We start from the raw sequence: 26,623 nt of genomic DNA on the forward strand, positions 1-26,623 counted from the left end.
TCATGTTGATAGGGAGTAGGATAAAAGAGAACAGGACCGAGTGAAGGAACTCCCAGTGGCCAAAGCTAGAACAACTTGAGAAACAAAACAGTAAAGTAGTATTAGATAGTAAGTATTAAACAGTAAAGTAGTAGCAGTATTAGTAGTATAACCCAGAGTACAAAATAAATATCCATGACTCCATAGTGACATAAATACTCGAATAAATTAATAAACAGTGGAGAAAAGCCAAATCTCCCATGAGGAAGAATCCCAGGTAATTTATGTAGATGCTCTGCTCTCCCAGAGGCGGGCATAATTCTCCTCTCCTTAGGTGTGGGCAGTGCATAGTGACTTCCTTCCTAAGAAGAAAGTACAGAAAGGGAACAAAAAGAAGTTTACAGTGGAGAATCCTGACAAATACCACGTCCCAAGTGATTAAGGTCAACATCAGAAGTCATAAATCAAAAAAAAAGAAAAAAGGAGAGAGAAGTCATAAATCATGTTGATTGCACAGATCCTTGAGGTGATATCTTGAGAATGACATTTTACCTCTGTGGTCTTCCTCCCAATAACCCATAACTCCAGTCTTACCATGAGAAAAGCATCCCACAAATTCCACTAGAGGATCCTATAAAATACCTAAACAGTACTCCTCAGAATTGTCAAGGTCATCAAAAACAATGCCAGAGGAACTGCCACAACCAAAAAGAACCTAAGGATACTTGAGAACCAAATATAACATGGTATTCTGAACGGAATTCCGGAATAGGAAAAAAAATATCAGGTAAAAAAATCTAAGGAAATCTGAATAAACTATTGACTTTAGTTAATAATAATGTATCAATATTGGTTCATTAATTGTAACAAATCTACCATACTGAGGTAAGATGTTAATAATAGGGGAAACTGAGTATGAGATATAGGTGGCCCTCCTGTACCATCCTCTCAATTTTTCTGTAAACGTAAAATTATTCTAAAATAATAAAGTCTTCTATAAAAAATAAAACAATGTAAGAGTTAAAAAATAATGCCAAAATGTCATGAGTAAGGAAGATATTCAATTCTTATAGCAAATGCTATAAAAGTTCCATCATTCATTTACTCATTTAATAACTATTCCTTGACTGACTACCCTGAGCTGGACAGTAGCTACCCACTGACTAAGGATATATCAGTTAGCAAAACACCCATGGTTTCTACAACCATGTCTTACAACCTCATAGGTAAAACATAAGTCAACGCAAAAGTAATATTTTCAAATTTTGGCACATACTATGAAAAGAAATGCAAATTGTAATGAAAGTATGTATAGTGAAGTTTAATCTAATGTGAACAGGGATGGTGTGAATGGGGAAGATAGATACTCTCATTTTCATTTTCTAAAAGGAGAAATTTGGGCTTCTCAGGGATTTCCAATAAATCAGCAGTAAAATATAAAAGAGAACTAAAAACCCTGATTGTTGTTGTCCTCTCGAATTTCAAAATTTTATATTGTAATACCATTAATGGTAATTTTTGAAAATCACCAAAGGTGAAAAATAATGCAGTTCTCCTGAAAAATCTGATTCGCCTAAAATAAGCATCAAAAATTACAAGCTAAAATTAATTCTGCTACATGATTCAGGGAACAGTGAGTAACCTTCATGAAGTAGAGAATTCTACTGTAAACTGATGAGATAATTGTTTAATTTATGAAGAAGCAAAGATACCTTTTTCTCACTCTGATAATTCTGTAAGCGCTTTACAACATGCAAAGATGTTAAATGGAATGGTGAATATAAAGGTTTCAAATGTTTCTACATAAGTAACATTTTAAAGAAAATTAGACGATTACTCCCTAATGAATAACATCAACCTTCTCTGACCTATTGAGCAAACTCAATTATTTCTTGATAGCCACATTAAGACTGAATAAATACGACCATATTTTGTCTTTATAGATTCTATTTCTTTATACTTTAGGTAGATTGAAAAGAAAGTATTCTTTAAAATAACTCTATTCAAATTCAGCTATTCAAATTCAGCTATCCCAAAGTCTTTGAAATTATTCAAATAACTTAAATAATAATTTTATCAAACCACATTTCACTTGTATACTATGACCACACTTTGAATATGGGTTAAAACAATTAATTTTAAATTAAACTAGATGTGGAATTTACATTGACAAATATTCAATTTACCTCCAGATGCATAAAGGACTCATGAAATACCGCTGTCAATCACTTTCCTAATGCATGGTAGCTCTCATGAGGTAGTTTCTTTAAAGGCTTTCACCACAGATTCATGCATCAAGGTCACAGCATGCCCCTTGAAGGACAGCAAGGCACCACTTTCATGAAAAAGTATAGTATGGAGTCAAGGGTGACTCTTTTCTCTTAATTTTAAAAGAATGTATTTCAAAGTTCAAGAAGAAAAATCATTGATTCACTGAACGCATATGATCCAAAGAACTAAAATTTTCTGTGTGCTTTTATTGTGTTCTGAGCAGCACGCTAATCCCTCCACACTATCCCTTCAACAGAGTCTGTACATGTAAGCTAAGAGCACAGAATCCAGAGTCGGACCTCTGGGTCCTAGTCCCAGGTCCACCGTTCCCTGCAGCGTGGCCTCGGGAAAGTAAATAACCTCGCTGTGCCACTGTTTCTTCAGCTATAAAATGGAATTAATGACAAGTTCTACTTGTCATGCAAGTTAAATGGAAATAATGCTTGTAAAGCTCATACTGCTTATTTTCTCTCCTAAATAATCCTTCCGAGGAGAGAGAGAGATGTTTATATCTTACAACTCTGATGACTAAAGTTCTCAAGAAAGATATATTGGGTAGTGTAGAACTTGTGATCACCTGCATTTGAAACAGAGAGCTTTGTTGAACTACATACTCATGGGACCTACCCAGACATATGAAATATCTGGGGCTGGACTTGAGAGGCTGCATCTTAAACATTCCAGCTCTCTGCTATGTACCAAAGGCTGAGATACCTGGGATAGCCATCTGATTCTATACAATACGGATGATTATTATCATATCTATCTTATGGTGGAGTTGTAAGGATTAAATGAAATATAACATATATAAAATGCTTAGCAATGTCAGTAACTTTTACTATTAGCTGTTATTTTATTAATATGGCTGGAATATAGGATCTGTGTCATGAGTACTAAGAGGCAAGGGTGGAAAAGAAGGCTGAGGTTGTGAAAGTTTTCAAGTCAGTTAAAAATAAAAGTCTAAACTAAGTGTTTTGACGAGGAAGGCAATATCATCACAACTTGCCGGCAAATATATTAACACAGATAAGAGTCTGCCTGCCTAAAAATTAAACAAAATGAAGCTTCAATTTTTTTTAACTAATAAAAATATTGTGCTAGAGAATATATCAAGTAATTACAAAGTATTTATTTAAAGACTATCAATAAATAATCCCCCACTCAAAGAGAAAGAAGACAAATTATTTGTATGTAATTTCAGTTGCAAAGTTGAGCCCCTAAAAAAAGAGATGGTACTCTAGAGGTTACATATTCATCTCCTTAAAAGCTAAGTGCAGCAAACACTAGGAATTAGAGTATACCCTGCATTGGAATTACAAAGGTCTTTGCCATAAAATGTACTGTAACCTGACTTCATCTTGCGTTTTATGTGTTTTGTCATTTCTTTTGCTCCATTTCTCCCCCCACGTCTCAACATATCACTTCTATGCCTCACTTCCGATTGCATGGGGTCCACTTTAAGTTTCAAGGAGGATGAATACTATTTAAATGACAACTCTTTTCAATAAGTACCACTCTGAAAAAAAGTCCTGAGTGTGTGGTATGTGTTGCGAATTTACTGTTCCTTCTTTTAGTTTGACTTGGTCTTTCTCCACTTGCCTTCAGCTGCCTTAGCTATAGCATCTATTCCTGTTTTCACCAAACCTCTGATATACGCTCAGCTGTAAACCATACAAGTAACAGTCTCGCTGGTGCAGCCACAGCAGGTGACCCAGATTACACAACACTGTGTTCTAACACCAAGGAGTCTTGTTCAACAGCAGCTGATCTATGCCTTGCCTTATTGATATTCAGATTCGACAGACACAAATCACATGGCCCCTTTGACAAGCACACACTCTGCCTGTCTTTGTTTTAAGCATGTTCAATAGCTACTGTCCTTCATAAACACACAGCTGAGGCTGTTGTTCTCCTCTGATTTTCCACACTGCCGAACATCCGACAAGATTATCTCAGAAACATTACTCTTGTTTCAATTTGGGGAAGTTTGTGGAATATGACAACTCCATTTATAAAACAGAAGCACATACAATAGAAAGGAAGCCCATTTCTCTCTGGCAAAAGAAATGCTTTGAACCATTATCCTTTGGGGAAAATTGAGACTCTATCTCCTTGATTGTGAGAGCAAATGTTGGGACACCAAGTTCTTTAAAAGTGAAGATACATACACAGTATTGGGAATAAAATGCTATATAGCTTATGATTAATTTCCTTTTAAAGGATATCAATTACAAAGTGCCAGATCTATTCCATAAAAGTATAAATACATCAAAAAACCTTCTCTATGTGGCCATTTCAACCTCCTGCTCACCACTCAAAAGACTGAAAAAGAACATTTTCTATTAGAATACTTACTGGAAATCATAGAATCAGAAAATTGTTCACACTGACTGCTCCCACTGATTTGTTTAACACAGGATGCTTGCTCACACCAAATTCTTTTTACTTTTTTTTAAAGCCTTTCATTTTGTAGAACATGCAACACTACACACTTTTCCCATGAAATACTTAAAAGTCAGGAAATGTCAGAAGTTCAATAAATGGAAGAGGCTTACTTTTTATGGAGATGAGCAGTGAGAGACTGAGGCAGAAGATGAGAAGGTGGGTAACTGTCTGAAGCGCCATGGTCTCGTGGAGGACATGCTCCGACGTGCTGGTGGTGGTCTGGTCCCTGTCCAGCTCCCGAGCTCTGCCTGACTCAGAAAGAAGCCAGAGTCTCAGAGCCCCTGGGTGCCACCTCTGCCCCTTCCCCTCCTACAGCTCCCTCACAGAAGACTGGGGACTTAGATTCGGAAAGCAGTTGTGATTCTTAGCATCTTACTTACACAGGAGGATGGGGTGATTTTTCAAACCTGGTGCAGACTTTCTTCATGCTGGACTGGAGTCATCCCCCCTCAGACCTTGTGTACTACTTTCCTTCCTTTAACAATGCTGCCTGAAAAGGGCCTGCTTTAGGTGAGTGTCCTGAATCATTCTTAAAAGAGGAATTAATTTCTGATGACCTTCTTGGCACACAATCATTATGATCTGACAACTATTAAAGGAACACCCTGTATTTCTGTATATTTACCTTCATCTTCAGAACACAATTCACAGACACGTCACCTTTTCATAAACATACTCTCACAACTCAGTCAGATTACGGTTGTTGATAAAATGGACAGAGTTCTGGAGACTATTTAGAAGCAGTTTTTCTTCCATAAACCTAGAGCCCATTCCTAATCCTGTTCATGATATTTATAACCTCTGGGGTTTCTTGAATTTTTGCCTTACCATAATTGTTGAATGCAAATATATTTGCTTATTTTTTATATATACTTATGCTAAGTACTGTGGTATTTTTCTTCAGATTAAATTGTTCAAGTCCTTAAGACTGTATTTTCCTTGGACGCTTCACAGAAACATCTATAGTTAAAGTCAGATGTCTTATTCTCTAAGGTTAGTGCTAGTACATGGCCTTGCTCCGTTGTTAAAACTGGCTACTTGTTACACTCAAAACGCAATTTACATTTCAGATTTTGTGTAAAACTTGAGAGCTGTCAGAAGTTTATGTATTTTAAAGTCTCTATATTTCCTGCTTGCGTATCTAAATAGGGAATAATATTTTGATGGCTTAATGTTTCCTACTAATGTTATATGCTGACCCACTCCCAGAGGATTTTACTTGCTATAGTGGGGCTTATCCATTTTAGTTTTTTATTTCTTACAGAGTTCATGATAGTTATTGTTTTTAAAGATCTTCCCCTATAATACAAATAATTTAGCTTGAGCAATTTAACAATTAGAGTAAAATAATTACAGATTATAGAGGCAGTATTAATCCTCTATTCTAATCCCTGTATTTTATCAGTTAGAGAATGAAAATGCAGAGCAATTATACTGTCTGCCCAGAGTCATCTAGAAAGATATGGCAGAGTTAGGACTAGAGTCTCCCCATTGATTTCTAGAACATTATGCCTTCAATAAACCCTATGGTTTCCATTTTCATCTTTATTCTTACATATCCCTTTATGCTTTTTGCAATGTGGACTCTGCGAAATCCACATACTAGAACGATCAAATCTTCCATCTGTCCTAAAAAGGCCTCCAGGGAGAGATGAATAGGCAGAGCACAGAGCATTTTTAGGGCAGTGAAAAATGCTCTGTATTATATTATAATGATGGATACATGTCATTATACTTTTGTCCAAACCCACAGACTGTATAACACCAAGAGCAAGCCCTAAGGTAATGGACTTTGGGTGATTATGATTTGTCAATGTAAGTTTATTTAATAAAAAATGTACCATCTGGTAGGTGATGCTGACAATGGGGAAGACTCTCCATGTGTCGGGGCAGGGCGTATATGGGAAATCTCTATACCTAACTCTCAATTTTATTGGAAACCCTGCTGGCACAGTGGTTAAGAATCTGCCTGCCAATGCAGGGGACACGGGTTCGAGCCCTGGTCCGGGAAGATCTCACATGCCGTGGAGCAACTAAGCCCATGAGCCACAATTACTGAGCCCAAGTGCTGCAACTACTGAAGCCCGCGCACCTAGAGCCCGTGCTGCGCAACAAGAGAAGGCACAGCAATGAGAAGCCCGCGCACCGCAGCAAAGAGCAGCCCCCGCTCACCACAACTAGAGAAAGCCCGCGCACAGCAACGAAGACCCAATGCAGCCAAAAATAAGTAAATAAATAAAAATTTTTTAAAATAAATAAAAAAATAAAACTGGGTTCCACCATGGACCTCATGGACCTCAAGGCTAAGTGAGTGACAATGTACAAGACCACTTGATAGACTGGAGAAGAAATGAAGGGCTCCAGGCATAGAATCTGACGGTACTAGAAAACTTTCTGTAAAGTTGTGTTATGAGTGTCACAATTAAAGAGGCAAAGAAAATTTGGGTTTTTCAAAAGACAAAATTATCAAAGATAGTAAGTGGTTGGGGAAACATATTACACAAAGAATGTCTGAAGAAATTGTATACGTTGAGCTTGAATATAGGAAAATAATCAGATATAGCTATTAAACAAAAGAGTGAATGGCTACTATGCGTCAGATTTGGGGCAAGTTAGGAAATCTTTACAAAAGAAGTAATATTTCAGCTGAATTTTCAAGTGTGGGTGAAACAAATAAATAGAGGGCAAGTGGTGTTTAATGGCTTTTCAGGAAAAGGGCATGCGTATAGGAATAGAGGCATACAGTGTATGGGCAGATCAAGGAACTGAACATATTCTGATATTGCAGAAATACAAGTATGAACAGGGCAATGTCAGCACATAAAACTCAGTAAACCACAAAATCAAGGTAGTTTAACTTCTAATATGAAGAAAGGAAACAATCAACAGGTTTTAAACAGTGGATTGGCATAATTTAATTAGATTTGCATTTGGAAAGATAACTCCCATGGTCACGTGGCAATGACTGGCAGAGGGCAGATGAGAAGCATGGAAACCAGTGAAAAGGATGTTGTCATAGACCACAAGAGAGCGATGGGGCCCAAACTAAATCAGACAGTGGGGAGAGCAAATGAAAAAAAAAAGAGTAAAAGTAAACTAGATAGATCGAAAGGACTGAGGTAGAGAATAAGGCTGCAGAAAAGCTATAATTTTTCCAGCTTGGGCACTTGGGATAATAGTAATGTGCTCACAGAAATAAATAATATAGACAAGGGCTTCCAAACAAGAAGGAGCAAGCACTCTCCTCCAAGTCAAACACATTGAAATACATGCATTTGGACAAACTATAACTTTTGTAAAAATACATAGGTTAGCTCTAAAAAGGGGGGGAGGGGAATATCCAATTGGGACAGAAATCTCTTGCCTTTTGGCTTCATGCAGGGGACGAATTCCAATTCCTCCCATTGGCTTTGGAATGCAGATTGGAAGCAGGACTCCTACTCTTGAATGTGGATAGATGGCTCCCTGTGAGAAACAGGAACACAGACCTGCCCCATGTGTGAGCCTACACCATGTGGAGGTCTCAACTTGCACTGAACATGGGGTGCAAAATTCTAAGCCAAAAATCTTATTAAATATAAAAAGGAAAGAAAGAAGTACTTGTTTGGAAATAGGAAAATCAATGGTCCAGTGAGAGGAGCCTGATAGGAACCATTGTGTGGGAATGCTGTAACTCACTGTTCACACAGGGTTCCTGTGGAAGGCAGCCTCTACTGAAGATAAGCTCACAGTCTAAAACTATGGATCAAACTAGAAACCCGCTGCCATAAGAGACAGAAGACATGACAAACGGAAACATTCACACTCAAAAGACTCAAAGAAAATGGAGCTATCAGAAGAGACTTTAAAATAACACTATAAAATGTCTGTTTAAAATTTTTAAAGAGATAAAAGAATGCATGAAAAACAATTAGGCCTATTAGAAAGTGAACCAAATATAAATTCTAAAAATGAGAAGTAGTCAGTGAAATAAAAAAATTCAACTGATGGCTTAAATGGTAGACAACACTACACTCAGCTAACTAGCAGATGGTTCCGAAGAATTCATCCAGAATAGAGCAGTATGAGATAAGGAGATGGTCCAAAAGAATGAACAACGAAGAGAGGTAGAAAGCTCTATTCCAGAAGAACGAAGGAAGAAAATGGGGAGGATGTAATTCCTAATGGTATATATTTTTTAAATATGAGAAAAAAAATATGACTTCTTGAATTTAGAAAAGCCCACTGAGTCCCTAGAAGATACCATATTTAAAGTGCATCAAAAATAAGTGAAATAAGACAAAGTGAACAAAATAAAATCTTAAAGGTCAATATTTGTCTTTAAAGTTAAAACGTCTACAGTGGAATGACAGTAAAAAGTACTGAAGACTTTTCATCAATAAGCTAGATGTCATAAAACAAAGAATATAGGAGGAGATGAAGGTGTGTAGATATAAATGATAAGTACGGTTATAAAATATGTTCAGTTTGAGGTGCCTATTCAAAAGCAAGATGAGGATATGTGATAGGATCTGGAAATACAACTCCAGAATTCAGGAGAGCAGTTCTTCTTGGTGGAATAGATAGGTATCATATTAATGTACAAACATTTGCTGAGTGCCTGTTGTATACCAGACACCAGAGTAAACATCAGTAATTCATATATATATGTTAAGACAAGCTCATTGCCCTTATGGATCTACACTCTAGTGAGCAGATGCAACCTAGTGAGAAAAAATACTTCATCATTCAGTTACTTGAGGTTTAAAATTGACTTAATAGAGTGCAAAGAGCGCTGGTTATCTTCAGCTGATTACCTGCTCTGGACTGCAGATTCTTTCCTGGACGCTCTCTCGTTTAATACCCACAGAATCGAATCTCCATAAAGTATATGAAGTTATCTCGATTCGACAAAAGAGAGGCTGAGCCAGCCAGGTCAAACATATAATAAGTGATAGAGTTCAGATTCAAACTCAGTTCTACTAATCTATTGTTCTTAATTCTTGGCATGATGGTACTTATTTTTAATTATATAAGTAAAATAAATGTATTCTTGTAAAAGTACTCTAAAGAATCTTTTATGAATACCAATCTCACACTCCTCCCCAGAAATAACCATTGTTATTGTTTGTGAAGATTGTTTTATACCATTCTAGACTACAGGTTGACAGATATATAGATGACTGATTGATAGACTGATAGACAAATTATTTGGCTTCTTTTCATTTTTTTCTTTTTAAATAATATTATAGTATGTGTATTATTATGCAACTTTCTTTTCTCACTCAACAATATGTCTTGGGTATTTCTACACATTATTAAATCTATTTAGCTCACACTTTTTTGTGTGTGTGTCTCCAGGGGGTCTCGCTCCAGGTGTCTATGCTGACCACACAGTCAACCTCCGCCCCACCCCGGGCCCTCCTCCCTGGACCCACTTCCCAGGGACCTAGAGACTGCCCCCCCCGCAGGGCCCTCAGCCTTATCTCCAGGATCCACAGGGCTGACAGGGTCCAGCAGGTACCTGGTCATAAGGGACTTCTCCAGCATCTGTCTGCACAGATCTGCGCAGAGCTGGAAACTCCTGCGCCTAAAATAGCTCCAGGCCAGGAGCAGTGGCTCCATCTCCAGACCACAGCAGCCAAGGGTCACAAAGGACCAGGACCTGGCCAGGGAGGGCAGGGGCCAAGAAGCAGGTGGTGTCCAGCTCTCCAGCTCACACTTTTTTTTTTTTTTTTTTTTTTTGCAGTACGCGGACCTCTCACCGCTGTGGCCTCTCCCGTTGCGGAGCACAGGCTCCGGACGTAAGGCCCAGCGGCCATGGCTCACGGGCCTAGCTGCTCCGCGGCATGTGGGATCTTCCTGGACCGGGGCACGTACCCGTGTCCCCTGCATCGGCAGATGGACTCTCAACCACTGCGCCACCAAGGCAGCCCACCGGCTCACACTTTTTAACGCCACATGGCATTCCACAGGATGGATGTACCATAGTTTAACTATTTCTTTTTCTGGGTGTCAGTGTTGTTTCCAATTTTCTCTATGCAAACAATAATTTAACAATAATCATTTTACACACCTCTCTTGTGCAAATGCACAAGAGTTTCTCTAGGGCAAATGCATAAAAACAGTAATTTTAGGTTTTAGAGTATGTTTAGGTATTTCCTAACACACAAATTTCTACTTTATATGAATTCCCTTTTGCTGGATCTGATAAGATCTTGTCTTTTGAAAATAATGTCAGGGACTTCCCTCGCAGTACAGTGGTTGGGACATCGCCTTCCAGTGCAGGGGGTGGGGATTTGATCCCTGGTCGAGGAACTAGGGTCCCACATGCCTCGTGGCCAAAAGGCCAAGGCACAGAACAGAAGCAATATTGTAAAAAATTCAATAAAGACTTTAAGAATGGTTCACAGCAAAAAAAAAAAAAGAAAAGAATGTCAAAAATTATCTTTACTAATATAAATTTAAGTGGTCAATATTTCTTACAGAGGGCTGATAAATATGGCAAATTTCATAGGGCAATTTTAGATGTAATCCTCTAAATAATTTCAATATCATAAATTGTAACAAGATATAAATAGAGCTTAAGGATCATCTTAACACTGGGTTTTGATAAAATACTGTCAGGAGATTCTTGTATTTAATTCATTTTAACCCTGTGGTTATTATTCTATTTTGGATTCCTACAATCTAATATTTCCATTTTGCATTATTTTTGTTTATGCAAATGATCTCTATTATTAATGATTTCAGTAATCTTCCTCCCAAACGCTGACTATTTTCATAAGTAAAGGTTATTTGTAAATTATATCCAAAAATAAATTTCATATCAAGTTTAAAATCTATTTATTCAAAGAGTAAGAGCTATTTTTGAATCCTGAAAAGTCTTTTAACCTTTATTCTTTTTTATTCATCTTATTGTTTTCTGATTATATATCACTGATGTTTATAATGTTATCCATTTTCCAGTAGCATTTACTGAGTTAGAGAGCTTTTCATTTGTGATTGCTTTGTTTTAGATTTTGAAAAATTATAGACTATAAAAACAAAAAAGAAAGCTAGATTTCATGAATGGATTTTAGTTGCTGGTACAATCTCTTATTCAACTAAATAAAATAAACATTAATTTAATATGAGCATTATCTATAGTCTGTATAGATAATACAGACTCTACAGATTTATAGATAAGTAGGTCTCGGCTTCCTTACAAGTACAAGAGAAATGATATAAAAGGAGAGAAAACACTCTATTGATTACTACGCCAGAGTGTACCCAATACCAACACTAAGGCTTTCTCTTTCACAACACCATAGCCCCACAAGGAGTCAAGGACTCCACCCTCTGTTTCAGGGAACCTTCCAAGTGTCCTGGTTTTTTAACAAGGAGTTAAGGACACATGGGACAGTTGGGGCCAAGTATAGACCAGAGTCATTGGGCATGAAACAGAATTTTCTGTTACATAATCAACAGGCCACAGACAGTTTTCAAAGGAAAGTCTTCTAGAATAGCCTGGAGAATAGCTGACCAACTCTTTCACATAAGTAATGGATAATATATGCACACAGGGATGGACAGGCATGGTTTTAGACGTTGGTTTAACATCCCCATGGCTCTCTCATAGTTAAGCTGACTCTCTCATCTCTTTCTAATCGATTCCCATGCCTCCCACCCTCAACCAGGTCTAACTTGCCCTTTTGTCTCCTGTCACTGCCTCTCCAGTTCCAAGCCCTATTACCCTCTCTCTATGCCTCCAGATCAGATGACCTTCATCTAATCTCCTCTGGGGTGGATGCTGAGTCCCATATTTTAGAGAGTCCAACATACTACAGATATATATATATATATATATATATATATATAAAAATTAAGAAAAAAATGAAAAATGACAAAATTATACATGACAAGGGAGATACAGTGATTTAACTCAGAGGACGTTTTTTAAACTCTAAGAGATCACTTTTTACAATTCTATGTAAATAAATACGTAAATCTAGATTCAGTGCATAATTTCTTAGAAAAATACATATTACCAAAACTGAATCCCTTAGAGACAGAACTAAATAATGTTTTTGTGTGTGTGTGATTTATCAAGCAAGGACCAGTTAAGGAAAGTACCACTTTATATTTTCTCCCATACTCCTCTCTCTCTCATTCACCAATTCCCACACTCCTGCTCTGGAATTAAACCTCTCAATAAAACATTAGCACTTAAGCCTTGCTTCATTCCAGGAAATCCAAGCAAAGGCACACAACCTGATAACCTGTTAAAGAGACTCTGTTTTAAAATGTAGGTTTTATTATTATTCAGGTATAGTGAGGCCAGCAGATCAGAAGATGATTGCCACTGAAAAGATGGTTTGTTTGTTATTCACAGTTCCCAAGAGGAGGGGACACCTCATGCTAGGCAGGGCCACACAGGAAGCACCATGGTCATCCAGGAGGCAGAAGGAACAGTAGGAAAATGTGTTCCTTCCTGTTTCTGCAGGAAGGAACAGGTGAGGCAGGGTAAGCAGGTTTCGTTTAGAAGATATAAAAGGAATGGGTGAGGCAGGGTAAGCAGGCTAGCTGGAATAATTGCAGCAGGCTCTGGGGTGTAGAGGTCGTCTTTAGTGGTCTGGTCCCTGATTCTGGAGTGATCTGGGCAGGAGAATAGTGGTCTGGAGTATGAGTCTGATAAAGGAAGTGGTGGGGTGTGGGCTCTGAATTGGTTAGTTTGCATCTGAAAGGCATGCTTGCAGAGGAGTCTTCCTATTTCTAGGAATTGGCTAGTCCTGGGAGGGGCACTTTCTCAGTCTCTCCAAGGTCAGAAAAAGATGTCAAAGCATTGGAAATACAGAAAATGAAAAGGTGTGGTGAGTTCAGACACTCAGTAACATCCAAAACAGTGGATGAAGTTGAAATCTCAAAGTTCTGTGTAGAAAGTTTGTGAAGGATATATTTTCTGTAGAATATATAACTATGTAGTTATATAGTAGTTATAGTTAGGTAGACAATAAATAGAAACATGATAGATAGATGATAGATAGTGCAAATTGTCACTCACCATCTGGTCTACAAGGATTGACTCATTAGCCACTGCATTTACTGACCTACGGAACACCCTGAAAGAAATTCAGGGTGAAGATCAGGAATGAGGCACTCTGTGCTCTGGGGAAATAGGCCGAATAGGCCCTCAGATAGTTAGAAATACTTCAGGAAAATTTTTTTAATGAAACTGGACTCTTGTATCTCCTCATATTAAGAAAAGTACTAAGATCATTAACTGAGATATCTGTTCCTTGTGATTAGCAGTAACCTTCTACCAAGATATACGCTGGATTACATGTACCCCTTTTCTAAAATCACATATATACCAGCCTCTTCCCCTACCTCTTTGAAGCAGTTTCTCAGAGCTGTATGAGAGGCTTCTCCCAGGCTATAGTCCTCATATGACACTGAATAAACTAAGCTCACAGCTCTTACATTGTGTGTGTGTTTTCAAGTTTATAGTTTTGGCAACCACAAAAGGACTCAGAGCAGATTCAGAACCTCAGGAGGTTCCAAGTCGGTCCATTCAGAACAGAAATTCAGCCAGTGGTCATGCCATGGGGCACTGGGCTAGACCACAACGGGGAGAGTTCTGACATGATATACTTAGGATATTCAGGGTTCCAAGACCATGGACTGGGTTCAAAACAGGGACTTAGGCCCAGAGTGGGAAAGGGAGACAAATCAGCAAGTCCAGGCAGAAGCTCAATGTGCTGAAAAAGTGTGAGAGGAATTAAGGTGAAAGAATAAGCCTGATAGTCATGTGAGAAAACATGCTAAGGGCAATAGGACTAACTCTGGTTCCCAACTTGTACTGCTTTGGCAAAAATGTCTGTGGCTCTAAGGGGCTGAGTCTGCACTTTGAAGTTCCCTAGCGAATAGATGAGACAGCCAGACCAAAGCAATCGACTGACAGGTGGAAGAGTCCTTGTTTCTCCAAAATCGGCATAGGTGCCAGTAATCCAGATGCACTGGATGTGGGTGCCTTCTTACAATTATTAATGCTCATTTCCAACCAGGATCTGAACCATGACAGGTATTGATTCTTTTTAAGACTTTTTTTTTTGGATGTGGACCATTTTTAGTCTTTATTGAATTTGTTACAATATTGCTTCTGCTTTATGTTTTGGTTTTTTGGCCACAAGGCATGTGGGATCTTAGCTCCCTGACCAGGGATCGAACCCACACCCCCTTGCATTGAAAGGTGAAGTCCCAACAGGTATTGATTCTTGATAAATATTTTTCTTGGCTAGAGCCACATCTAAGAGCTTAGAATACTTAGATTATAAGTAACAGGTAACCTTAAGAAAATAAAGAATTCAGGGCTTCCCTGGTGGCGCAGTGGTTGAGAGTCGGCCTGCTGATGCACGGGACGCGGGTTCGTGCCCCGGTCCGGGAGGATCCCACATGCCGCGGAGCGGCTGGTCCCGTGAGCCATGGCCGCTGGGCCTGCGCGTCCGGAGCCTGTGCTCCGCAGCGGGAGAGGCCACAACAGTGAGAGGCCCACGTACCGCAAAAAAAAAAAAAACCCCAAAAAAAGAAAAGAAAGAATTTATTGGCAGAATACTCAATGCCTCACAGGAAGATGAGAATTTAGGAGAACAAGTTTGAATAGAGCGAAACCATGGTGGTGCTGAGTCAGGACAATAAGAATCGCATAATTCCGTGAGGATAATACCACTCACATGAATGAATTTGAATAATCTCCCCCATTCTGTCAAAGTCGAGGAAGAGGGAACCAGAGTGGCCTACCTAAGTAAGGCAGGGCTGTGCACCTTGATTTGCCATGCAGTGCTACCAAGCTACACCAAATGAAAAAGCAAGAACTCCCCCAAAGGAATTTAGGATGCTGCTGTCAAATGACGGGGAAATGCATGCTGGCAACCGAAAGGAGCGAATGCCCATTATAAACCTAAAGAGAGGGGCTTCCCTGGTGGCGCAGTGGTTGAGAGTACGCCTGCCATGCAGAGGACACAGGTTCGTACCCTGGTCCGGGAAGATCCTACATGCCGCGGAGATGCGAGGCCCGTGAGCCATGGCCGCTGAGCCTACGCGTCCGGAGCCTGTGCTCCGCAACGGGAGAGGCCACAACAGTGAGAGGTCCCCGTACCGCAAAAAAAAAAAAATTAATGAAGAATCCATGACAAGGCTGAGTATCCTTAAGAGGTTTTTAAATTTAAACAACGACAAAATCCAATGAATAAATCACTGTACATTGTCACATAAAAATTACTCCCCATTGAAGAGAATGCCCACCACAAAATTACTAGATATATTAAAATGTACTTATTTGTGTTACAGAGTCCTGCAAAAGTTTAACTGAGAGATATTTTCTAGAATTGTAGAGAGAACACAAATATAAATTTGTGAAGTCACATAATAAGATAAAGGCAATGATTCAATTAATTTATTGGCATATATGAACTTACTTTATTCAAACCCTACAATTGCCTTTGAAATTATTATCTTTCATAAAGATATATATAGACACCTTTTTTATTGAAGTATAGTTGATTTACAATGTTGTGTTAGTTTCTGGTGTACAGCAAAGTGATTCAGATATATATATATGAATATATCTTAATATATATATACATATACATACATACATATATATATATATATATATATATATATATATATATATATATATACACACACACACAAGTGTCTTTGTAAAAACTGACTTCCTGAGTTCAGGGGGCAGTCCTGATTCTAGTTAATCTATGTCCCTACTCAGAAATTAAAACAGATGAGGCTCTTTTGCTCCTTCTCCTCATTCAATTATCACCACCACAGAAAAGCAGAAATAGCAACAGAGCTGGGATTTGAGTAGGAGAGACAATATAAAAAAATACATTCTATTCATATCATAAATCATTGTGACACTACTAAGAAAAAAACATGAACAATTCTGACAAGTTGTCACCACTGACATCAATATTAATTTCTAAAATCCTTAGTGGACTAAAACTTTCAGCACCCTATAGTACTTTTTTCTTCTATTTTGCTATACATAATGATTACATAGAATTTTTTGTGCATCACTCAGGACAAGGGAGGGCAAAGGAGTACAGAGGGATTCATGTGCTGACCCTGGTCTTCAGGGGGCCCGGGTACTACACCAGGTGAATAACTGTAAGGTCCACGAGCCTGCAGAATCTCCAGGAAGCTTTTTATCAAATACTAGGGCTGTGGATTTCTTCCCAATAATTATTCTTATATCTGTAAATAAATGTATCTACCTCTCTGTGGAGGAGGAGAAAAGATGTATGAATTGGGAGGCTGAAGAGAACAGAGTGGAAGCTCAGAGTCTGGATGCGTAGCTACCCAAAGCTTTATCACCATTTCCGTCCCCAGGACATTTGGGATGAACTCTGAGACTATTTCAGCACCCAAGTGCTCAGTACTGAAAAAACTCCCCAAATCTCAGATTTATAATTTCGACCTCACTGGCAGTGGCAGAGGAAGGTATCAGCACAAAGAGCTGTTAATTCTTTAAAACCTTGATAGTTTTAGCAAATGAAACTATAGCCTTAAAAATTCAAACCCACTAAGAAAAAATTCAAAACAAACAAATTTAAGAGTTCTGTTAGTTTACCAAGTGAATCTTTGCTTTGTAAAGGATAAACCCATACACTATTTTCCTTCCAAAAGTGCTGGGGTTTTTTCCTTCTTTATAAAACACATTTTGTGTGCAGTATGGCAGATATGAGCACTCAAATCTAATTCTATTGTTGCAACATTCAAAATCATTTGTTAAGTCCCAAATATATACAGGTTTGGAGAAAACACAGATAAATTAACCCAGTTATTTACATTAAGAGCTCATATTAAAATCGGTGTAGGGGCTTCCCTGGTGGCGCAGTGTTTGGGAGTCCGCCTGCCGATGCAGGGGACACCGGTTCGCCCCGGTCCGGGAAGATCCCACATGCCGCGGAGCGGCTGGGAACGTGAGCCATGGCTGCTGAGTCTGCGCGTCCGGAGCCTGTGCTCTGCAACGGGAGAGGCCACAGCAGCGGGAGGCCCGCGTACCGCAAAAAAAAAAAAAAAAAAAAAAAAAAAAATCGGTGTAGACAACCACGAATACAATGAATTGTAACATAATAAGATAAATGTTTTAAAACATGTTCAAAGTGCTATGAAAGCATGAATGCAAAAGTGATTAATTCTGCCTGAAAATTCAGAGACAATTTCCTGGAAGAGATGTCATTTTAAATGGACTTTTTAAGAATAAGTAAAACTATGCCAAGAAATAATGTGTGTTAAAAGTATTCAAGACCCAGGAGACAGCAGAATATATGAATGTATTTATGGAATGAGCAAATAACTGGGATTAGCTTGACCAGCGGATGCTCAGAGGGAAGTATTGAAAGATGTCTGGACGAGGTGGACTCAGCAGGTTTTGTGACCTGGAATGTCATGCCAAGGAGTCTGGAGGGTCAACAAAGGGTCATAAGGAAGGGAGTAATATAATTAGATGAGTGGTTTAAAGTTAAGGATGATAATCCCAGCTGCAGTGTGATGAATAAAGTGGAATCATCTGGATGATAGGGACTGTGGCCATTTGATGCAGGAAAAGGGGGGGGGGTACAAGCTACGGTCTGTGGAACAACTCTAAACAGCTGCCTATTTTTATATTACCTGCAAGCTAAGAATGGGATTTTACATTTTTAAATAGTTTCAGGTTTTTAATAGAATAATATCTAACACATAAAATGTAAAAATTATATAACATTCAAATTTCTGTGTCCATAAATAAAGTTGTATTTGAGCACAGCCATGTATTCACATCCATGTTGTCTACAGCTGGCTGCACTCACAATACAGCAGCAGAGCTAAGCATTACAACAAAGACCACGTGATCCACAAAACCGAAACTATTTATGACCTAGCTTTTTACCGAAAAAGTTTGCTAATGTCTGATCTAGGGTATAAACAAACTGGATAGCTAGGTCCAAAATGAGTTATATTCAGAAAGATTCTACCACCAGTAGTAAAGTAACAGCATCACCGAAAACTATTCATCGTTCTAGATATTAACCTAGTTCAAGTTCTGGTAACTGATAAAAATCCTGAATACAGAAAAATATCACTACAAGAGAATATTGGGTAAGCTGGCACTAAGCAGATAATCTAACTCTCCTTCTTCCTAACACCACAATACCAACTGAAATGATTTTTTTAAAACATTAAAATATTGGAAAACCCCATATTGCACTGAAGACTTGGGGAGGAAGCTAGCTCTATGGGACAAATTTCAAGGAATTTCTAACAGAATGTTTTTAAGACAAGACTAAAGAAGCCAGGGAGAGTCAAGCACACAGCTTCCATTCTGGAGAAAGTGATCTTATTTGGCAGGAAATAAGTAAAAGAGATATTTTGAGGAACAGTGATTAAAAGCACAAGACTCAATGTCAGCCAGTCCTGTCTATAACTTCATTCACTAAATGTGTATTTAATGAGTATTGACTGCATACCAGGCAATTACATGATATTGCACAAGCTTAACATCGCTGAACCTGTTTCTTAAAAGGCACCTTATAGGTCTGCTCTGAAAATCAAATAACAGCCACCTCCAACATTCTACAACAAGGACAACTACAAACACTTCTACAGAGCTTCCTATGTGCTCAGCATTATTCTAAGCACCTTATGTGTTCATTTATTTAAATCCTTACGACACCATTTTATAGATAAGGAAACGGTAGTAAACGAAGTTATGTAAATTACACGAGGTTTCACAGCTATGCAAGCAGAACCGTGATTGGAAATCAGATGGTCTGCGTACAGGGCCCATGTTCTCAACCACTGCGCTGCACTATTTCTTCAAATCAAATAAAATATGAAAAGCTGCACAATGTCTATGTTTTGATTGTTTAGTAAATGGTGGTTATTTCCATATTTTATGGAATTGCTTTAATCACTGATACAGAGGTGAAGGCTACCAAGTGGACAGAATGGAGGATAGATGGAAATCACTTTGCTTGAAAACCTTTATATCAAGGGCATTGAGAGAAGCTCACCAGGAAAATCAAGGGAAAGAAAAACCTATCACACAGAAAACAACATGGTGAGGAGGCACTTGTAACTAAGGTGGGGCTCTTCCCTGATGCGAAAAGCTGTGGTCCCACGAAGGATGGGAAGAAGAATTGAAAATCATTTTCAAAAGATTTTTCTTTGCCTAATGCTATTCATCAAGATAAATTTCTGATGGATGAATGATTTAAATGAAAAATATAAGACAATAAATAATGCATAATATAGATGCAACTATGTAATTTTGGGATGGGGAAAACTGTTTTTAATACCAAAACAAGCCCTTTAAGGAAAAATTATTAATATATTTGATCTGGTTGCAAAGCAGATGAAAAACTGAGAAAAACAATGGCAAGATAATTCCAGGTGGGCTTCCTCCCATCACAGGGCCTCTGCACATGCTATTCTCTCTTTGTGTAAATGCTCCCCTAATTCATCCTTCAGTGCCTGGTGTCATCACTAACTGTCATTTCCTCAGGCAGGCATTCATGGCCTAGTGTGCTCGTTTCCTGGGGCTGACATAACAAGGTATTATAACTGGGGGGCTAAACAACAGGGCTGTGTTTCCTCACAGCTCTGGAGGCTACAAGTATGGGATGATGGTGCTGGCAGGGTTAGTTCCTTCTGAGGGCTGTGAGGGAGGGATCTGTTCCAGGCCTCTCTCCAGCCTCTGGTGTTTTGCTGGCAATAGTTGACACTCCTTGGGCCCTGCTGCTCTACCCCAAATTTCCACCTTCATCTCTACACAGCTTTCTCCCTGGGTGCATGTCTGGCTCCAAATTTCCCCTCTTTATCAGGATACCAAGTTGTATTCGATTAGGGGCCCGATCTACTCCAGTATGTCCTCATTTTAAATAATTACATCCACAATGACCCTATTTCCAAGTAAGGTCAAGTTCTGAGGTACTGGGGGTTAAAACATCAACATATGAATTTGGGAGAACACAGTTCAACCCAGAACACCTACCTAAATCCAAGCCTCCTTTTTATATTCATTCTTCAAATACCAGGAAAATATTCCTTTCCTTTGTCCCATGAATTAGAGATATACTTTTACAATTGTTTGTGTTATTATTTTATTAATATCAATATTCTCCACAAAACTGTAAGCACAATCAAAGCTGAAATTACTTCAATGACAAATGGAACATCATTCATTTGTCCACTCAACGGATAGTTTCTCTGTGCAATGAATGCCCTGGGCAAGGTGTCAAGTATACAGCAGCATGCAAGTCAGGATAATCCTTACCCTCATGGACCACAAGATTTAATAGAGAAGCAGATGATAAATAGATACGTAGATATATAGATAGATACACAGACACATAGGTACCTAAACTGATAATAGATGAGAGAGTGAGAGAGAGAGACACCATGGATGATGAGTACAGGGACAAGACATGCACTGCTGAACAATGCTAGCAAGTACATTTTACCTCCTGCCCAAGTTTTCCCTTTTACCCTGAAAAAGTTTCATTCCTGGCTCCTCCCGCCCTCCTTCACTGCAGGTTTAGTCTCTAATAGTAAGCAATGGAAGCCAAGGTTATCAGTACATTGGAATCTCACTGTCTCTGTCTCTGTCTTGTCTCTGTCTCTTTCTGTCTCTTTCTCCCTCCCCGCAACCAACTGTGTAGTGAGATCCAGAACTAATTTACTGCTGCTAAATTCAGTCTCCAGTGCAGGGATTGATGCTGAAGCCTGGAGTCCCAGCCTCCCGCCTATACTCGGATGCACGTGTGGTAGTTTTGCTTAGTGTTTAAAAGCATGTACATAGGTATGCAGACAGCTCTGCTCTGTCTTTTTGCATAACTTAGAGCAAGTTGCTAAATCTATGTTTCCTCATCTTTAAAGGAGGAAAATCATAGTTCCCATTTATGATTATTGTAATTATTAAATATTAATTATGTAAAATGCTTAATGTATTTATATGACCCATAATAAGGAATCATGAAACGTTAACTAATAATATTAGGGCCAATTCTCTTGGCTGCTTTTCCACCAGATTCCTAATTTTCTTCTTTTTCCTATTGAAATTTCCTGTTCACTGTGGTTTAGAACACAGACACCTCTACCTAAAAATCCTTGCCCCAAGGACTGTGGAAACCCAGCATGAACTGAACCAGGCTGAGAAGGAAGCCAGAGGTGGGTATTTGTCTCGAGAGATGGAAGTGCAAGGTACTTGTAGATATTGATCACAACTTGACATCTTAGCCATAAATATTCCCAGCGCCTCTCAAACTCAGAACAGGGTATACACAGGGAAGAGATCTCATAGCTCATTCCCTGGGATCAAAATTCACCAACTGTCAATACTTTTTTTTTTTTTTAACGTTTTTATTGGAGTATAATTGCTTTACAGTGGTGTGTTGTTAGTTTCTGCTTTATAACAAAGAGAATCAGTTATACATACACATATATCCCCATATCTCTTCCCTCTTGCGTCTCCCTCCCTCCCACCCTCCCTATCCCACCCTTCTAGCTGGTCACAAAGCACCGAGCTGATCTCCCTGTGCTATGCAGCTGCTTCCCACTAGCTATCTATTTTACATTTGGTAGTCTATATATGTCTATATATACACTACCATTCTCTCACTTTGTCCCAGCTTGCCCTTCCCCCTCCCCGTGTCCACAAGTCCATTCTCTAGTAGGTCTGTGTCTTTATTCCCGTCTTGCCCCTAGGTTCTTCATGACCGTTTTTTTAGATTCCATATATATGTGTTAGCATACGTTATTTGTTTTTCTCTTTCTGACTTACTTCACTCTGTATGACAGACTCTAGGTCCATCCACCTCATTACAAATAACTCAATTTCGTTTCTTTTTATGGCTGAGTAATATTGCATTGTATATATGTGCCACATCTTCTTTATACAATATACAATGGAGAAAAGACAGCCTCTTCAATAAGTGGTGCTGGGAAAACTGGACAGCTACATGTAAAAGAATGAAATTAGTACACTCCCTAACACCATACACAAAAATAAACTCAAAATGGATTAAAGACCTAAATGTAAGGCCAGACACTATCAAACCCTTAGAGGAAAACACAGGCAGAACACTCTATAACATAAATCACAGCAAGATCCTTTTTGACCCACCTCCTAGAGAAATGGAAATAAAAACAAAAATAAACAAATGGGACCTAATGAAACTTCAAAGCTTTTGCACAGCAAAGGAAACCATAAACAAGACCAAAAGACAACCCTCAGAATGGGAGAAAATATTTGCAAAGGAAGCAACTGACAAAGGATTAATCTCCAAAATTTACAAGCAGCTCATGCAGCTCAATATCAATAAAACAAACAACTCAATCCAAAAATGGGCAGAAGACCTAAACAGACATTTCTCCAAAGATATACAGATTGCCAACAAACACATGAAAGAATGCTCAACATCATTAATCATTAGAGAAATGAAATCAAAACTACAATGAGATATCATCTCACACCAGTCAGAATGGCCATCATCAAAAAATCTACGAACAATAGATGCTGTAGAGGGCGTGGAGAAAAGGGAACCCTCATATACTGTTGGTGGGAATGTAAATTGATACAGCCACTATGGAGAACAGTATGGAGGTTCCTTAAAAAACTAAAAATAGAACTACCATATGACCCAGCACTCCCACTACTGGGCATATACCCTGAGAAAACCATAATTCAAAAAGAGTCATGTACCACAATGTTCATTGCAGCTCTATTTACAATAGCCAGGACATGGAAGCAATCTAAGTGTCAATACTTTTTTTACTAACTCCACTCTTGATGGATTTTTCCACTCTGGACTTTGCCTGCTATTTAGAATGTCAGTGTTAACTTGCTTCTCTCACCTAAGTTGACCTCCCAGAATTTAGATTCTGGCTTCCTTCCTGTTCCCTCCTGCAACATTTGTCTTCTCTGACCTCGCCATTTTGACTGCCTACACCTATCAGACCGCTAGTTTTATTCTATCTGGAAAATCTCCTAACACCCTTTCTGAAAGCTCCCAACACTCCAGAGCGCAGGAAATAAGACCTCACACTCAGAACATTCATCTTCCTTAAACACTACTCATTACTTTCAATAGTTCCATACTACTTTCTATCACATCATTAATTATCATCCACTGCATTCAGAGAATCTGTAGTTTACAGCCCTCTGCTATCTAATCATATTTCCTCCTCTCCATTCAGAAATGTTCAGAAATCTGTACACACACCATTCACAAAATAAATAGCTTTGTATCAGCCTTTCCTAATTTGAAAATTTCATGTTCTATGTACAAGATTATTCATGGCTTCATTGTAATTATAAAATATTGAGAAATTTCCCTCTTACCAAAAGGGACATATAGGGAGGGGACTGGTTAAAATGTATGATCTGAGTATTTAATGAAATACTAAACAGCTGTTTTAAAAAAATAAAAGTTATTTATGAACATGATAATAAAATATTCCAAAAGACATTGTAAAAAAGCAATGTGAAAAATGGTGTGTATAGTATGTAACATTTGTGTTACAAAAAGAATGGATTATAATTACCTGTGTCCGCTTATATATGCATAAAATATCAGTAGAAGAATTAAAAAGAAAAACCAGTAACTTTATTTCACTTTGGATAAGACACCTGGATGGTCGGAGACACAAGTGAGTTGGAGATTTTTCATAGCATGCCTGCTTATACTTATCTTTCTTAATTTTGAAATTTATAATTATAGTACTTATTTAAAAATTAGATTAACAAAAACTTTCATGATTCATTCTGAGAAACCAGTTTTGTCTGTGGCCTTTAATCACACCTTGTTTAAAAAAATAACATTTTGGGACTTCCCTGGTGGCCCAGTGGTTGAGAGTCCGCCTGCCAATGCAGGGGACACGGGTTCGTGCCCCGGTCCGAGAAGACCCCACATGCCGCGGATTGGCTGGGCCCGTGAGCCATGGCCGCTGAGCCTGCGCGTCCGGAGCCTGTGCTCCGCAACGGGAGAGGCCACAACAGTGAGAGGCCCGAGAACCGCAAAAAAAAAAAAAGTAACATTTTGTTTTAATGCTGTACCAGAGTTTAATTATTGTGAAGACACTGCAATCAATAATAAAGATCCAAATTAAAACTAAAATTTACCCATCTGTGGGGATCTCATGAATTGGCAAATATGTAGGCAATGCTAACTGTATCATAATTTAATCCTTACCTGCTTTTTTTTTACCACTTAACATCAATTTCAGAAACATTAAAATGTAAGATAATAATAATGTTATTATTGTAAGAAATAGAGAATTTTTAAGGCTTAGCCCAAGTCTCACCTCCAGGAGACTCTCACCTGTTTCACTGAGCTCCTTTTTCTCTTTTGGAGTTTTTTTGTATTTAAAATATTTACTACACAATTTACTACACAATAATCACCATTTATCTAACACTTATCCCCCACCCTGTATTTTAGGTAGTATTGTCCTACTTTACAGATAAGAAAACTGAGGCCCAGAGTCCTTAAGTAATCAAAATAATTCAAAATCAGGTTTGTCTGACTCCAGAGACTGGATGCTTCCCACTCAGGCATATTTTGTTTTGTATAATTTCTAATTATTTCATTTGCTAATTCTGTAACAAATTAGCAGTAAGATTTCTGCAGGTGGGAAAATTTCTGCAGATTGGCAGTGCTCGGTTTTGTCCTTCACAGACCAAACTCTGGGAACTTAATTATTCTTCCTAAAATGCTTTTACATGATGAGGGTATATTTTGTTGAAAATTGTGATGTTTGTAAAAAGAGCCATTTAATATACATGAATAATTAAAATGTACAAATATCTTTCCAGGCTTCAAATATGCAATTTTGAGTGATATTAATGTAGTAATCTTTCGGTGTCACAATATTTTAAAATGGCAATATTTACAAGAATTTATAACATGTATAACTACTACATAGTTAATAGTTAATAATATTCATAGTTAATAATATTCTCTTGGGCTTATAGGTTTAACATTTACCAAAGCACCTACTCATGGTCACCTAGATTATTTAAGGTGCAAATTTGTGTGATGATTGTTTTTCCCAAGTTCCAAAGTTTAAGCTCTGTTTCTTTAACATGCAAACTTCCCCTAAGCATTTTGCATTTTACAGACCAAACAAACCAGTTCGGAGAAGATGCTGGCTACCCTCTGGGGAGCACCTGAAAGCAGTGGTGTGTGGTACAGCGCTGCTTACTTTTGATGAATTCCTCCATGAAGAACATGTTTTCTCCGCCTTGCCTGGGGTTGATACCACCAGGGAGCAATTCCATTGTCACTGATGAATGCTAGCTAGGTCAGACCTTGTCAGTGCAAATGAAAGTCTTGTGATTAGTATTCTGTACCTTCTTACTAATGAACCTTCTAATCATGAAACCTGTCTGTACTTATCATAATCTTCTAACTGCTAAGTGCCCTTGAAAGGTTAGATAAGTAGAAAATAGTACCATTGGTTTGGTTTGGTTTTTTTTTTTCTTGCAATATGCCTTTCAAAGTTAGTTTGGTGCTTTGCTTTTAGGACTCATAATTAGAATTGGTCGACATTATGACAGTGACAACCTTGGTTATACAATTCCAATATGCAAATGAAAGTTACAAACACACAACAATTATGTATAATCAAAATGAGAAAATTTTTTGGAAACATTCACGTTTTGAGGGGAACATTTTGAGAGTAGAAAAAATATTTAAGAGTATCCGTACCGGACTTTGCTAGAAAAACATTTAATTGAAAAAATTATAAGTGAAAAAGGTTTTGCACTAAAAAGAATTTATTTTTTAAAAGGGTGACCTTGAGGTCAATGTTTAAGGAAAAGTTAATATAACCTGAATAGCTTCTGGCCTAAACTCAAAAATGTATACATTCTTAACTGCTCAAGGATGTATTTGTGACGGCTTCAGAT

The 26,623-nt window shown here is 38.2% G+C and overlaps 1 protein-coding gene across 1 annotated transcript in view; it reads right to left on the minus strand.

Annotated features, from left to right (window-relative positions):
- Nucleotides 1-26,623, minus strand: part of CRB1 (crumbs cell polarity complex component 1) — a gene marked incomplete at its 5' end in the record, with an annotated part of 267,244 nt that overhangs the window by 219,794 nt on the left and 20,827 nt on the right. The window contains one exon of the mRNA XM_082647382.1: nucleotides 4,806-4,943. Coding sequence (XP_082503508.1) covers nucleotides 4,806-4,943 — 138 coding nt within the window. The remainder of the gene's footprint in view (nucleotides 1-4,805; nucleotides 4,944-26,623) is intronic.

The sequence above is a fragment of the Grampus griseus genome (assembly GCF_964374135.1).
Source record: "Grampus griseus genome assembly, chromosome: 1".
NCBI lineage: Eukaryota > Metazoa > Chordata > Mammalia > Artiodactyla > Delphinidae > Grampus > Grampus griseus.